Source organism: Rhinolophus ferrumequinum, chromosome 20, assembly GCF_004115265.2.
Source record: "Rhinolophus ferrumequinum isolate MPI-CBG mRhiFer1 chromosome 20, mRhiFer1_v1.p, whole genome shotgun sequence".
Lineage (NCBI taxonomy): Eukaryota > Metazoa > Chordata > Mammalia > Chiroptera > Rhinolophidae > Rhinolophus > Rhinolophus ferrumequinum.
In genome coordinates this window covers 20,648,998-20,666,806 of record NC_046303.1, presented here as the reverse complement: position 1 = coordinate 20,666,806, position 17,809 = coordinate 20,648,998, and the positions used below count along the sequence as shown (strand labels likewise).

Genomic DNA, 17,809 nt, shown 5'->3' with positions numbered 1-17,809 from the left:
ATATGGCAATATATGGCAGCATACAGTCTGGAGACTTTTCTGTGTGGCTTTTTTCACTTAATATAATGTTTTTGAGATACATCCACGCTCTTGCATGTATTGTGTAGCTTGTTAACTTTTATAGTTCAGTAGTATTCTATTTTATGAATATTATGCAATTGTTGGACAACTATGAATAAAGTTTTGAAATATTATAAATAAAGCTGCTATGAGGATACTTTTCTAAGTGTTTTTGGACATATATTTTTATTTCTCATGGGTAAATGTCTAGGAGAGAAATAACTGAATTATAGGTTAAGTCTATATGTTGCTTTATAAGAAAATAGCAAATGATTCTCTCAAGTAATTACTATTTTATCTGTAGTTTTGTCATGTCTCTCATTCCTGATAGTGGTAATTTGTATATACATTTAAGGTGTACCACATGATGATTTAATATACATACAAGTATACATAGTGAAGTGGTTACTACAATCAAGTTAATTTATTCATTTCCTCCTCACCTCGTTGCCTTTTTTTTAATAGTAAGAGCACCGAAAACTACTTTCTAAGTAAATATCCAGAATTCAACACAGTATTAGAAACTATTATAAATTTTTTTCTAAATACTACTTAGGTGCATCCTATAATTTTGACATCTTATGCTTTTATTTTCATTATGTTCAAAATATCGTTTCCCATTTGACTTCTTTGACACTTGAGTTATTTAGAATTGTGTTACTTAGTGTCTGTTTGGGGATTTTTTTTCCAGATATCTTTCTGTAATCAGTCATAAAATATATTTTATATGAGTTGTATTATTTTATAGTTATTGAAACTTAATAACAATTTGATTCTTTTTACCTCTCCCTACCCTCTGTATTAATTTTATCATACATGTTACTTTTACACATATTATAGATCTCCATAATAAATTATCATTATTTTTACTATAATAGTTGAAAGTTTTGAAACAGGTTCAAGTGTTTATATGTTTGTATGTTTGTATGAAAGAGAGAGATCTTTCTAGTGCTCTATATTTATGTGGGGGTAGATCCAGGCTTCCATCTGGTATCATTTCCTATTAGTCTGAAGAATTTCCATTCAACATTTTTTATATTGCGTTTCCATTGGCAACAAATTCATCTTTTGTTTATAAGAAAAATAATTTTCTTTTCCTTTAATCTTTGAATGATATTTGATTAGAATTCTGTGTTGACCATTATTTCAAACTTTAAAGATATCCTTCCAGCGTTATCTTTTTTCTTTTTGTTTGATGATTAGAAATCCGCTGTCATTGACCTCTTTATTTAATGATTTAGTGCATCTTTTCTCTGTCTGTCTTTAAGACTTTTTATTCTTGAATTCTTTTTTTTAGTAGTTTTGTGATTAGGTATGTTTTTTTTCTGTTTGTATCGTGCTTGGAGTTCACTGAGCTGCTTGTGTCAGTGGCTTGCTGTTTTTGATATAATTTGGAAAAGTTTATTATTTCTGTACATGCCTTATTCTACCCCATTCCATTCTCTGGTGTCCTCTGTTTCTTAGAGTTCAATTATATGTTTATTTGATTACTTCACACTGTGGACACTGAGGACACTCACTGTTCATTTTCTTCAGTCTTTTTTCTTTCTCTGTACTTCTATTTGGAATATTTCTCTTGACCTATTTTCAAGTTCATTGTTTTTGTTTTCTGTTGTGTCCAACTTGCCATTAATCCCATTTATATATATATGGGATTTATATATATATATATATATATATATATATATATATATATATATATGGAGATATATATATATATATATATATATATATGGAGATATATATATATATATATACACACACGCATACATGTATATATTTATTTCACACAGTGTACTGTTTACTTTTAAGATTCCTGTTTAGTTATGTCTATACCTTCCAGATCTCTTTAAAAATTCTCCTTCTCTTCACCATATATCTCTCTTCACCATCTTTTCTCATAGATTCTTTAAGATGTCTGTCATAATCATTTAAAGACCTTTAACTGATAATGCTTATATTCATATCACTTGTGAGTATGTTTCTATTACCTTATTTTTTACTTGATTATGACTCATTATTTTGCTTCTTTGCATGTCTTGTAATATTTGATTATATTGTAGGCATTGTATTTAAAAAACAAGTAGAGGCTAGAAAGGGTTTGTTTTTCTGGGGTTTAATTCTTTTAAAAATTTCTTTATGTCCAATACTCTTTTTTTTTTTTTAATTTATTGGGGTGACTGTCCAATACTCTTTAATGACTTAAAGAAAAACATGTTTTTTTGGTTTATTCTGTACTTTATTGTTACTTTTGTAGGACTAAAGTTTTGTACATACTTTTTTCTTCTAAATCAAGTGTGGATCCCGACAACAAATATATTTCTGAGAGGATGTTGAAGTTCTCTTGTGTTTCAAATTTTATTTCATACTTGTAAGGAACAAATGCCAATGATTAGAAGGGGGGCACATTGACTTATTTCTCTATTTGATTATTCAACTTAAATAAGGAAAGGACAAGTACGTTACTTATATATATACTCTCTGCACAGCCACTATGAATGGCTATCTAAACATCAGACAAAGGGAGAAACTTTGGCAGTTATATGTTTACTCTTGTGGGAAACTGCCTTTTTCTTGACCTCATCTCGTATTGTACCAAGTGCTCCAACGTTTTCTGGAAACTTTTAAATTAGTCTACTTATAAACTGTTTGTATACCTTTGAGAAATGGCAAACATCCAAATACTTTAAAACTCTTAGATTAGGTCAAAGGTGAACCTACCTATTGCTGAGTCTTTGCTCAGGAACCAAGACCTGTTGCCTAGTTGGCCTGCCTGTCATGATCCCATTGCACAATCTGCTTCCTTCTAGGTTTTTATTCTGCCCATCTGCTTTTCTGACGGCTAATATTTCAATTTCTAGTTTGTAGTTTTAACTGCCTGCTCCATGGTAATTGGATCTGCCTATTTCCAGCCTCTGCATCTGGTTCTTGGCTTTGGACTACCCAGATTTCATTACTCGTATGTGGTTTAGCTCATACTGACTAAAAATTGTTGCATCTGCCCTCAGAATCTAACTATCTACACCTCTCTTCCTTTTAAACCTTGCTGAGCTTTTCTCAGTCATTGATACCTGCTTTACACCCTTAGTCAAAGTCCTGGTGATATTTTAAAAATAACTTAGATGGGAAAGACTGCTTCCTGAAATAAATTTCAGTCTCCAAGTTAGCATTTATTTATAAGGTTTTCTACTGCTATGTTTTCACCTTGATATTTAAAGTATATAATAAATGTTATATAATACAAAAAAAATCTTCCAACTAATTTATGTTTGTTTTTTTATCTTTGATAGCTTTAAATTTGATACCTGCTGGTTTATGTATAATGCAGATGTTTCCTTGCGTTTTTGTTTCAATTTCTGCAAAAGACATTGTTTTGCTTTCTGATACCAGTATCCAAATCACACATATCATACACACTTGGAGAACATAAGTATTTTACACCTTTGTAATTTTATATGGCAGTAAATTACACACACACACACACACACGCACACACATGAACTTGTTGTAAAATTAAAAGTCTGGTCAATTGATTTAGTGTTCCTTCTACAGGGTGCTGTTATGTACATAATCTACATAATTTAATTTCTTTGTTGGAAATTTTTCTTCAGTTGCCTGCTTTTGACTGAATTGACCAACTCAATTAATTGTTGGTAACTATTCTTGTTATAGTGTACAACCATGAAGAATTAGAATTTAATGGAAGAAGAAATTTTATAAGTAGAGTAAGAATAATACAGGCAAAGTTAAAAATCACCTACCTAAAAACCCAGACATTTTGATAATAGTTTAAAATGTACATTACTACTCTTAAAGTTTTTCAAATTTCATGTATCTAATTGAATAAATGTATATATGTACCAAAAGATTCCAAGGATATTAGAGCCACCATTGATTGAATGCAAATCTTGTGTAGTTAGATGTGAGAATAATGACAAAAGTGATCTTACCATGGCACATTTATTGCTATAATCTTTTCCACCTGTATTATCTATGCTCAGGTCTTGGTCATTACTATTATCTTACCATTATTATAACATAATATTATAATTGCTATTATTATAATGTCATACTATTACTTTGTGCTATTATCTTCACAGAAGACTATGATCATCTGTCTTAAAATGTTTTTTTCTTGTTCTTAAAAAAAAGCAAAAGCAAAAAAAGCCAAAATGTTTTTGTCCTACTTTTTTTTTTTTTCCAGAAATTTTTTATACTGAGGCTCTTTTAACATGATGAAAAATACCTGATTTTTTTCGGTCAGTGTGGTCCAAAAACCAGTCATGTTTCAAAAAATTCAGGGAATTAAAATGTTGGCTCTTTTGTCCACTGAAACCACTGATTGATAAAATAAACAAATTGCTTTCTGTGGGTTATTATTGCCTTAGCAAGAGCCACATCCTGATGATCTCTTCCCCCCTCCAACTCCCGACACACACACATACACACAACAAAAACCTCATAGTGGATCCATTGTTATTATTTTTCATACAGGGTTCAACTCAAATTATGTGTAATATAAGCACATCAAATGCCCTGTCTCCTTTCCACCAGGATACTGGCTTTTCATGAATGTGTTTGTTCCTACCTACAGCCACATCTTTGCCAGGCTCAAGGCTTTAGGCATTATGGACACAGATGCCAGGCTCCCTAAGAACTGTTTTCCAGTGCTGTCATCAAGCCCCTTCCTTCTGGATTCTTCAGAGAGAAGGGTTGGCAGCTGTGCACATGCTTTGGGGTCCACCATTCAGTTATACTGCTAATGCTGGGCTCCTGTTTTCCTGACTCTCTTGAGCTCACTCAAAGAAACGAGATGGTATTCCCATATGTCCCTTATTGTTTTCTTGGCAAATCTCCCTACTTCCTTTAGCCTCCCAGATTCTAGTATGTGAGAGACAAACTTCCTTTGTGAAGTTGCTTTCCCTTAGAAGCTGTGATTAATAGCATTGATTCTAAAGCAAACTGTCTTTTTAGGAAGCCCTTTTTTAAGGCTGAAGTTAGCTAGTTTTAAAGACCATATTGGCATATTCCAAAAGATTATGCCTTCTCGTGAATTGCGGTGATAGGCAACCCAAAAGACTTGGTTTACTGATCTGAATGTCAAATTTTGCAAATGGTTCAGATATCATTAGGAGGTATCTGTCAACAGTGTTCAATTGTTCTGCGCTATAGTGTTTTACCCTCATTTTCCTGTTCAATTTCTTCCTTTAAGAAAGAATCACAAAACTAGATTTCGTGTTTTCATAGAGAGAATTAACAATAAAGATTACTATATGGTATTTCTTAAAGATTCGTGTAATTGAGCACAAGTGGATAAAGTCTAGCATTGTTCAGTATTAGATCCCCTAAGAAGAGATAACTTGATCCTCTCTTTTTCTTAAAGTCTGACATAGTAGGGCAAACCACTATTTATGATGTTTAATAGACCTAATGAATTTCTTTTACTTCTAAGTAAGATTTTATTGCAAGAAATTAAAGCTGGGAAAGAGAATGGTCTACTTTCACATTATTGTTGCCATACTATAAATTATGTGGAACTATTTTTCGTTATAGATAGTAGTATAGCTGAAGAGGAAGACCTCAGAATACACCAAAGATCTGCAGTTACTATTTAGTAGGAACTTTGAATGGGAGCTGGTAGAGTAGTGTTCCCTTCCTCATTTCGCTTTCTGTCATTTCAGTTACCTGTAGTCAACCGCAATCTTAAAATATTAAATGGAAAACTCCAGAAATAAAACAATTTAGAAGTTTTAAATTATGTGCCATTCTAAGTAGAGCGATGATGTCTCACACTATTTTTGCTGCTCCTTCCTGCTTGGAATGTGAATCATCCCTTTGTCCAGTAAATCCACACTGTATATGATACCTGCCCACTGGTCATTTAGTAGCTGTCTCAGTTATCACATCAACTGTCCTGATATCACAGGGCTTGTGTTCAAGTAACCCTTATTTTACTTCATAATGTTCCCAAAGCACACGAATAGTGATGCTGGCAAGTTAGATATGCCAAAGAGAAGCCATGAAGTGTTTTCTTTTAGTGAAAAGGTGAGCACAATGCAGTAAGACATTTTGAGAGCTAGCGAGAGATAGAATATTTATTATAGCATTTTGTTATAATTTCTCTATTTTATTAATAGTTATTCTTAATCTCTTACTGTCCCTAATTTATAAATGCATTATAAACTTTATCATAAATATATATATATATATATAGGAGAAAAACATGATGTATCTAGGGTTTGGTATTATCTGTGGTTTTAAGCATCCACTGGGCTCTTAGAACATGTCCGTCACAGATAAGGCGGGACTACTCTATAAGGCATGTTGAACACCTGATTAGCTGTGTCATATCCATAACGGTCAGCTTGAGATTACACATTATTTAGCAGTTCATTAACAATATTGCTATGTTTGAGCTATTCCTGAAAAGTGGAATCTGAACCAATTGTTGTATAAGCTCCTTCTTACAGGGTAAACAAATGGGGAAGTGAGGCAGGAGTCAATATCTGTTTTACTTTCTCTGTCCCTGAGTTGGTTTCTGATTATCTAAATCCCCAGATCCATTACCAGAGTGATAGGAGGGGAAGGTAGCATTTACTCAACTTCCATTTATGATCTTACCTTAAAATTTTAAACTCCAGTGATACCAACAAAGACACTGAGCAATTAATTCCATTGAACAATTTCCAATTTCTTTAGCCAAAAGAATGGACTCTCATACCATTACGTTGAGTGGAACCAGCACCATTTTGGATGGGGAAGCAAAGTTGAGTCAAATTCAAATGAACCATCATAAGTGTTCCACAAGGGGATAGAGAATTTTGGTGGATATTTTTATCTTATTCAACATTACCTGAAAGGGGGAGGGAATTCTTATAAATGATGTACTTAATGTAGAAAAATGAGCAGTATTATTTATATTTTAATTCTTATTACAACAAATATCATTACCTGTATACCTCCTCTAAAACAAAACACCAATGAAAAACCTAAACAGGATCCAACAAACAGCACAATTATTTCCAAGTAATGATTTTTAAAACTTAATTTTAGTATATTAGAACATTAGGATCTTCTATCCAATTACATATTTTGAAAGCATTTAACCTCTACAACTTAATATACATAACCAGAATTTATTACTATAAATAATTTTTAAAATAGGTAAAACCAGCTAATGCATGCTTTGTTTTCATTACTCTTTTGATCTATCATCAGGTAGAAGACTTGTATACTTGGCAAGCATATTTGTTGAGATGTTAGAAAGGGCACCTAGGAGCATACTGATTTTTAGGAGATAAATTGTGATATTCTTGCATAATTGTGTGAATTGGAGGTTCTGGCTGATTTCAGCATTTTTTACTAGTAGCATCACATAGCTTATGCACCGATATATTTGATAATTATAGTTATTGAATATCAAAGTAGGTTAAAATATTTCCAACAAATTTTTTTTAAAAAAATCTATATATATATATATATATATATATATATATATATATATATATATATATATATATATATATGTAGGTAAAGGAATGGTTCCTGATGTCAATTTCAAAGTTGATAATGCATCAATATGAATTAGAGGTACCTGGGATTTTGTCTTCAGTGAAATATTTCAAGCATATAAATCATTGCATATGACTTTTCATTTCAGCAAATGCAAATGTATTTCAAGTAATAATTCAACCATCACATCTTTACTTGGGAATACATGCTATAGACTTTTTCCATTCTGGGCTTGGTTTTGATACATATTATTTCATTGAGGATTGATACTTTGGTATATTTAGAAATACTTAAGCGTTTTGAGGTAATTACTGAGCTCTAAATTAATGTTGCTCTAAAAGAGAAATTTTAAAAACAGAATCCCAATCAACTGGTCTGACATGCTCGATTTGTCTTTGGATGGTGGCAGCTATATATAAAACATTTTTTTAGCAGGAGAGATTTCTTTGTTTTTATTCTTGTAGCTTCCCAAAATAGAGTTACATTTTAAAAATTAAGGAAAAAATTTAATATTTAATCAACTACTTCTAACAAAGAAACACAATCTCTTGTCAGTTTATAAATGTCACATAGACATTCTATACTGCACTGCAGTTATGTTTTTATAAAGAATAAATAAATCTGAATTAGTAAGTGGCTAACTGAACTACTGGATAGTACAAGTAGTTTAAGCTGTAGTCCATTGCTTAATATTTTTGAGAGTTTATATTTTTAGCTTTTCTCTTTTGGATTCTGTATGTTTTGGCCGATTCTGTTATACAATGTGTTCTTGACTTTCTACATCACTCTCTTCAGTGGTGGTTAGGCTCTATTTTCCATGATTTCTGAAACCTAATTTATTCTAATAGTTGGAATTAGTAATGATTCGTACTATCCACTGAATACCTACTTGACCATCAGGATGTTAGAGAAATGAAAATGTACATTTCTGCTGTCCATGAGACCATCTTAGTGAATGCAACAAGTAAAATAAGCAGATTATTTTGCACTTTTCAAATTTCCAATTCCCATCAGTGCCATGGCAGTAAATTGAGCTTATGTAGAGGAATTTGAACTTTGGTCAGTTAGAGTAAATAAATGAACCTTTAAAGTAGGTCTAGTGATGTGCTTACTGCTTGCCCTCTGCTTTCTTAGGGAGGGTTTTACTATGCATATAAGAGATACACAAATAAGTTTGACATTTTGATAAATTTGTCCAGAAAACAGAAATTTCATTTGTTCTGAAAACAGACTACTTTAAATAATCGGATCCCTTTCCCTCTCATTCAAATTCATTTTTACATATAGACAGAGTCCTAGATTCCCTTTCTTGGATGTCATGTGGCCATCTATGGGGAGCACACAGTGTTCTGCATTTCCACATATGATGGCATCAGAAAATACACGCTTCTCAGGGAGAAACATCAATAACAGTAATCTAAACAACAACAACAAAGTAGGGATGTGAGCACACTCAGTACTTGAAACATTCATTGTTACTCTTAGTGATGTTAAAATACTGCCAAAGCTGTATGATTAGTGACGTTCATGACCAAAAAGAATTTAAAACTTGGAAAGATATTTCAAAAATCAGAATATTAAGATAAAAATTGCATCATTGTTAAATTGATATAACCCACAGGAAAGTACTTTCGCGTGCATTTGTTTAGGTTAATTGCTTGGTCTTCATAACTTTGAATAAAATATAAACCAGAGTTCTTTCATGGAGTAAAGGAGAAAATCCTTCAGAATTGTCTGAAAGCATATAACATTTGTAGGTTTTACTTCTATAGTCTGAGATGCTCATATATTATTAATAGAAGACATTAAATCGGAACATCATACATACTACAAAGTTTGAGAAAACAATTTTTTTTCACAAAATGAAAAGGATTGTTATTGTTAATATTAGATGAGAAAATAATAAACAGCCACTGAATCCCTTATTTTATACAGGTTTTCTTTCTTCTTTTTTTGACTATATAATTTTTAAAATTATTTTTAATTTATTAGGGTGACCATGGTTAGTAAAATTATATAGGTTTCAAGTGTATATTTCTGTAATACATCATCAACGAGTATTGTGTGCTTACCACCCAGAGTCAGTTCTACTTCCATTACCATATATTTTAACCTCCCCATTTCCCCCGCTTACCCTGTGTATTAACCACCAAACTGTTGTCTGTGTCTATGAGTTTTTGCTTGGTTGTCTTGTTCCTTTGTGCTTTCAGTTTTATACCCCACATATAAATGAAGTCATATGGTTCTCCACTTTTTCTGTCTGACTTATTTCGTTGAGCATAATAATCTTAAGGTCCATCTGTGTTGTCCCAAATGGCAGTATTTCATCTTTTCTAATGGCAGAGTATTACCACTATGGAAAACAGTATGGGGGTTCCTCATAAAATTAAGAATAGAATTACCATATGACTCAGCAATCCCTCTTCTGGGTATCTACCAAAAAAATCTGAAAACATTTATCTGTAAAGATTTAGGTACTCCATTGTTCACTGCTGCATTATTTACGGTGGCCAAGACATGGAAACACCCAAAGTGTCCTTCGATAGACTATTGGATAAAGAAGATGTGGTATATACACAGGTTTTTTAATAGTTAAATTTTGTGAGGCTAATAGATTATTAAGTTCTTTGAAAATATAGTAAATTACTTATTAAGAATGCTCATTGAAAAATATTCATTGAAGGTATACGAGTATATATTCTTGAGCCAAGGAACATCTTGGTTCAAGCAGCATCATATACAATAAATTTTTGTGCCAGACAATAAGGGATACAGAAAACTACAAAACAAACTCTTTGTTGAAAAGTCCAGAGGTGAAAGTCAGATATTTCTGTAAGAATGATAATGTCATTTTAAAGGACTTCCCACAATAGTTCATTGAATCAAAGACTCTATTAATTGTAAGGAATAGATTACTTTATGTTTTTCTAGGAAAAAAGATGCTACCAAGTCTAGTGGGCAACCTCCCGCAAAAAGCAGGGCTGCAAGGTCAGAGCGAAGGAATGGCCACAGGCGTAAAAGCCATAGTAATATCTACTCATAAACTTATTTTATCATTCTTTACTGATCACTGGCTATGTGCCAAGCACTATGTAAGTATAGATGATAAAATGGTGACCAAGTCATAATGTGGTGACCCAGCTGTGGAGAGTGGGGGTTTGGACATGAATCATATGAATCACAATAATCAGAAATAATAAAAACAAATAATCACCCTAGGAGGTGTATTATTATAAACTAAGACAGGGTCTCAGAAACAAGGGCTGGCAGATCGTTAAGAATGTAAACAGAGGAACCTGATAGTGACCTGCCTGGGCTCAAGATGGCTTCCCTGCCAAAGTGATGTTGAAGCTGAAATGAGCAGAGAAGGAAGCGTTATCCAGGTAAAGGAAGGGGATAGGTAAATGGAAAACACGCCACACCGAACGAGGAACATGTGCAGAGGCCTGTGGCCGGAGGAAGAAAGGCACACTGGAGGAATCAAAAGGCCAGTGTGGCTGGGGTGGAAAAAAAAGTGGAGCGTGGTACAAGATGGAGCTGAGGCCAGGTCGTGCAATGTGGGTAGTCTTGAATGCTTGTTTTTATTAAATGCACCTGTTCTTAGGAGCCAGTCTGTCTGGGATAGAATCCCAGTACTGTCACTTGCTTGTTATAAACCTGAAGTGAGTTCTTTAATCTTTCTATGCCTCAATTTTCTCATTTATGAAATGGGATAATACTATCTGCCCTCAGATATTAGGATTAAATAAATAACAAAATGTATGAGTTTATTTATCACATTATTTGCATATATGATTTTTATGTCTTATATGTTACATTATAGCATTATAGTATAATACTATTATTTTATTTGTTTTGTTTTTATTAAGAGGAAAGACTTAAATATGTTTTTGTTCTGGTGGTGACAATCCAATATGAGAAAACACTGATGATACCAGAGAGAGAGAGAGAGAGAGAGAGACAGAGAGAGAGACAGAGAGAGACAGAGAGAGAGACAGAGAGAGATTGAGAAAGAGAGAGAGAGAGGAAAATTGTGGGTGAGATGTCCTTGAATAGGTCCAAGGGGGTTTGATAAAATACATGGGGAATTAGATGCTGGTAGATAGGCTCAGGGACTGGTGGGAGTAGATAGATAGATTTTATTATGGGAGGATGAGGAATTTTTATTCTTACTGCTCCTATTTTCTAAGTGGAAATAAAAAGAAGCAAAGTCATCAGCAAGAGGTAAAGAGTAAACGGGGTAATGGAGATTTGAAGAAAGAGAACGTAGGAGATTTAGAGAGTTAATTGACTCAGGAATACAGTGTGATTGCTGGGCATCATGAAGAGCCCATGTACTCATGAATTGCAGAGGAGACCAGTCATGTGGATTTTGTATATGCTTAGGTACGGGAAAGAGCAGATGTGAGTTGTAGTTGATCAGTGTTGTACTAGGACAGTATGTTGAAGAAAAGAAGTGAAAAAATGACTGAAAGTATATTATGAACTGGATGTTTGTGCCCCCCCCCAAAAAAAATTATATGTTGAATTCCTGCCTCCCAATATGACTGTATTTGGAGAAAGTACCTGTAGGAAGTGATAAATATTACAGGAGGTCATAGGACTAGGACCCTAATCTGATAGAGCTGGTGCTCTCATACGGTGAGGAAGAGACACCGGAGTTAGTTCTCTCTCTCTCTCTCTCTTCCTCTCTCTTTACTTTCATGAGTGTGCACTCAGAAGAAAGGTCATGTGACAATTCTAGGGAAAAGGTGGACATCTGCAAGCCAGGAAGAGTGCTCTCAATAGAGACCAAATCCTGCCAGACCTTAATCTCAACTTCCAGTCTCCAGAACTAAAGAAATAAATTTCTGTTGTTTCAGCTTCCCAGCCTATGGTATTTCATTAGGTAGCCAGAGAAGACTAATAAACGAGGGGGGTATGTTGGCGGGAAAAAGGGACATGTGTCTGAAAGTACATACAAGGAAGTGAATATAATGATGGACGCTGAAGTCTAACCAGGTAAGGAGGGAAGTGAACATGGTGGTGGGGGCTGAATGGTGGACAACAGAAGTTAAGTAAGGTCAGTGGATTGGAAGTCTTAGTAGAGTGGAGGCATTAACTGGAAAATAAGATAGCAGGAGAGTAGAATGTTTGACAGCAAGATTATGGAGGAGAGTTTTACTGTTAATGTCAAGGTCCAAGAGTCTGACTAAACAAAAGACAAATTTATTGAAGATGAGTCAGAGAACTGAGAAATCAGGATATTGAATGGAGTGTCTATGTGGAATATAATATTGAAATCACTAACTATAATTACTGAAGGAGTTACGGAGAGAAAGGCAGACATTCAGAAGGCAAAATATTGAAGGAGTGGATATAGATATAAGTACATAGATTTGAGTGATACTTGGAAGCAAAATCAACAGGAATTGGTCATTTCTGAGATGGAGAAAGGCTAAGGAGATGGAGCCATTAAAGAAAACTCAGGCTAACTGGTCCCGGACTTGAGCCACTGGATGAATCATGGTATCATTGGTAAGTTAGAGAAGGCTGGGAGAAGTTCAAGACTTTGATCTTGGATATATTGAATTTGAAGTGATCTTGCAATATCCAAGAGAAGATATTGAGTAGGTGGGCTTATATTTTGGTCTGGTGCTGGGAGGAAGGTTCGTTTTGGAAATAGAAATCTGTGAGGTGTCTGATGATGGGTAGTAACTGATGGGTGGTAAAAGCGTCTTTAGTCAGAGTGGTGGCATTGCCTAGGAAGTAAGTATGGAAAGAGAAAAGGAGAAGTCTAAGACTGGCCCTTGAGTAACTTCAGTATTTACTGAACAGGCTAAGGAGTGAGCCTTCGAGTGAGACTGATTAGGAAGTGGAGAGGAAAGGAAACCAGGAGAATATGAAGTCACAGAGGCCAAGAGAAGAGTGTGTTTTTAAAAGGAAGGTACAGCCAATAGTGTTGAAAGCTAATAAGGAACCAAATAGGCTGATACCTTAAAAGTGTCATTGAATTTAGTGACATGGAGGCCATGGTGACTTTAGTAAAAGCGTCTTTAGTGGATTAATGGAGGTGGAAGATACATTAGAGGCAACAGTGAGGAAAAGGAGAAATGAGAAAGCAAGATAGACCACCTTTCAAGAATTGTGGTTGCTAAAGTGGAAGAAGTGTGGTAGTTGGAGAGATCAATGGGATTAAGGATGGAGACGTATACAAATATATACATATACAGAGGGTGCCCCCAAAATGTATACACATTTTAAGAAAGGAAAAAACTATTGAAATTGTAATACTCAATATATACCAATAACAAAAGATGAATACAAGTCATGTGTACACATTTTTGGCACTACAGTCTATGTATATATTTGTATATATGTATATATTTGTAGTATCTTGGTTAATGTATAATTTTATTTTCAAGATGGCAAAAATTTGCACCTATTTAAATCTTAATGAAATGTATATAACTGGGATTTTTAATATGAATTTAATATGTTAGTGAGAAAAACATAAATGACAGTGGGAAAATAGGAGGGGATGGGATCCTAAGTGCAGCTGGTAAGGTAGCTATGAGAAAGACTAACACCTTTTCTAGGGTAATGGGAGGGAAAAGGAGGGGATTGACACAGGACTCAGTCTGTCATCCTATTGTGTTCTGTATTCTCTCTTTCTGGGTGATCCAATCATTTTTACAAGAGAGTCTTGTGGAGAGTGGGTGCAGTGCGCTTTATGCTCTTAAAGTAGCAGTGAGAACCAGGGAGAATACCAGCTTTATCTTCTGCTGTAGGCATGTTTGTAAGAGAGAGGAAGCAGCTTCCAGTGGAGCAGATTATGGGAGAAGCAGCCTTGGCAGGTTTCAGCTAAGGAAAGGGGTGGGGGAGAGGCATTCAGAAAATACATGGAAAATGTAGGGGAGTTTGCCATTTCTGAAAACACAGTAGAAAGTTTGGGTGGATCATGTTGACTGAGAAAAGGTTTGTTATTGGCAAGAAGATAATCTTCAACCCCCAATCAAGCAGTTTAGCAGAACAGTGGAGGTTACTGTGGAAGATTGTATGAAAGTCTGACCCTTTGAAATTGGGCTGTAAGAGAGAAAAAGACGATGGGATTCAAATTCTACATGGCTTTTTGTCCTCTATGATCTAGCTAATTACCTATGTGATTTCATTTCCATTTTGTTCCTTCATGTGATTTCTATTCAGATTGATTTCTTGTACATAATATTTTCTAAAATCCTTTCTTTTGAATTATTGTTCATGCTTTTCCCTCCTGTGCAGAAATACCCTTTAAATCATTTTTCTGCCTTTATGAACACAACTCTTTCTCTAAGACCCATTAAAATCTACTTCTCAACTTTCTGGTTTATATTTTTTCACTATGAAATAATGTTTGTTACAAAACCATTTGGAAAAGATATGAAATTATAAACTAAAAACAACCCACATAATGCCATCACTCAGATATGCCATACTGTATATGTTATTTTAACACTAATACTTCTAACTTTGATGTTTTTCTGTTCCACTATTTATAGTAACAAAATTTTAATGACAGTCTAATATTCCATGGTATAGATGTACATATAAACATTCTCCTTTATCAGCTAACTTAGATAATTCTCATTTTTCCTATTATAAATAAAACATCTTTTACATAAATACTTGTCTACACATTTAATATTAATAACACCTTTAGGACAAAAATCCTCTAAGTAGCTTACTAATTCAAAGAGTACATAAATGTTTTTAAAGGCTCTAGATATATAGAGTTGGATTATTTTCCAGAAAGGCTATCCTAAATTATCTTCATATAAGCAGGATTTATGAATGTATAAAATACAACTTCATTATCATTATAGAGTATTTTTTAAAATTCCAATTTCCTGGGTGAAAAATGTTCTCCCATTGGGTTTTTCATCTGCTTTTATTTGATTACTTATTAAGTTGAATATTTTCTCTTGTAGTTATTGATCACTGGATGTTTTCTTCGTTTTGTCTAGCTGTGCCCTTTATCCATAAAGCATAGTATTTTAAATTGAATTGAAAAATATTATTGTTGTTAATCTAATTATAAAAGTTTGTTACATGCTAATGATATTGCCTTATATTTGCTGTTATTTTCACCCTAACTGTTATTTTCCCAATAAAAATAGATTGCACCTATCAGAATCTTGACTAAATTCTTCATTCTCAGAAGTCCTATATACTCTATAGCCTCACTCCACCATCTTAAAATTTCAGTCTCTGTTGTCTTGTGTGGTTCTAATAGTTTCTTTCACATCAAACTTTTATCACCAGAGAGAAAGTAGATTTGTAATTGAGATTGTGTTACTTGACTTCTAATTTGCTTCTGAGTTTATCATTAGGCATATTCTCATCAAAATATATAACAATTAACTTTGTGTGTTAATTATTATAACATTCTAAAAAAATAGTTATATATATTTAAAGCCCTAGGGAGTATTATTACACTTGTAGTAAGATTTGGAAAAAAATGTCCCTGGGGTATATTAAAGCTATTTCAAAAGTTTTGGGATTGTATATTAAAGAAACATTGTCTTTTGAGCATGTTACTTGCATCATAGCTAAGTGAAAGGTGGTGTGAACCATCTATCTGATAAATGCTTGTTTTTAACATCAAGCAACCCAACTTTTCTGAACATGCTGGCTTTGCAAGGATTTATAGTTCCCTTCCTTCATGCTGGAGTTACTTCAGCTTTCCGTGATGCATTCCAACTAATCTGGAGGTTAAGGCATTCCTTGATCATGGATAGATCTGATTGCTACTCAGCCCTGGAATTCTTTATAAAATTCCAGAACGTGGGCTAGAAATTGACTTAGGGAATCCAATAAAGTTGCAAGTCTTGGCAGTCATCCAAGCAAAATTTATAGACTGGAAGAAATATGGGCTTTCCATTGTTCTCTTTTTCACCTTTCTGGGGTTTCTTTTCTGTGTATGTGAGTGTGTGAGTGTAAATTTATCATTTTTCTGACATTGGAGTGGAAATAACCATTCAGGGAATCCAGCTAAAGAATTTTCACTTTGGATCTTCCCTTGGTCTTTCCGAACTTTGACCCGAACCTGCACCAAGACTGAATTTTTTCTCCCTCTGTAGGATGCTGGTGTCATAAAGTAAGAAGTTGTTCTTGAAAATGAATCATGTTAGTAAAACAGCTGACGTGCACACTTGCCAGCTAGGTACAACTCCCAAATCCCTGTTCTTCCCCAGCTCTGTGGGAGCCTTCTGTTTGAGGCACAATCTGAGCAAATGTGATCATTTATATTGTTCTGTTCATTCAATGAAACGGTAATGAGGGCAAGAAAGCAAACTCTGAAGCCCCTATAGACCTCAGACGTTTTGTGTGTGCCTGATGCTCTGTAGCACACAGAGATCGGAGCTGTCCTCCCATATCTGATCGTTGAAAACATGTCTTGTTCTTACAGAATGGATTTGCTGTTGTGAGGCCCCCAGGCCATCACGCGGAAGAATCCACAGCCATGTAAGTACCAGGGACTGTTGCCCATCTCCAAGCGCCACAGTTCCTGGCAGTCACCTGCCCTGTGCATGTCTCTGAAGCCTCTAATTGTTAGCAGATGGGCTGAAAAATCTTGCGAGGTACTCCCAGAAGCAGATTTATGGCTTCAGAGATCATATAGCATTTTAAAAAATGCTCTGAACATTATTTATAATGGTTTTCCTGGCTGATTTGCTCTCTTATTTCTCTGTTCTTCTCTATTCCGCAGGGGGTTCTGCTTTTTTAATTCAGTTGCAATTACCGCCAAATACTTGAGAGACCAACTAAATATAAGCAAGATATTGATTGTAGATCTGGTATGTATTCCTGGCCAGAGCTGCATTTTCAGTGACTCTAGATAAAAGGGAGTGAATTTGTATTTCTCTGTTAGGTTGTCTTGCTCTTAGCACTTGCAAACAACTGAAGGGTGCGTTTCCTTTGAATGTGGAAACTCATTAAACTCAGGATTGCAGTTCTGAAACCATAAACATTCACGTTTCACTTTCATGGTGTTAACTGCAATTTAATGAGAAGAAGGCGCAGATCAGGGCAACTTTTATGATCCTTAAATGAATTGATACTTCCACAGTTAAAATAACCCAACAGAACCTGAATTTACTTTTCCCTACAGAATATAGACTTTAAACAGTCAGATGTGCTGGAAAGAATGCTGTTGCTTTGGTAACCAATTGGCCACTTCCCCTGGTTAGCAATCATGTTGCTTGTTGTGCAACAGTGA

The 17,809-nt window shown here is 34.3% G+C and overlaps 1 protein-coding gene across 1 annotated transcript in view; it reads left to right on the top strand.

The window, feature by feature from the left end:
• The window catches only part of HDAC9 (histone deacetylase 9), a 664,661-nt gene that overhangs the window by 471,910 nt on the left and 174,942 nt on the right, over positions 1-17,809 (top strand). The window contains exons 19-20 of the mRNA XM_033088745.1: positions 17,000-17,055; positions 17,300-17,387. Of these exons, the coding sequence (XP_032944636.1) occupies positions 17,000-17,055; positions 17,300-17,387 (144 nt within the window). The remainder of the gene's footprint in view (positions 1-16,999; positions 17,056-17,299; positions 17,388-17,809) is intronic.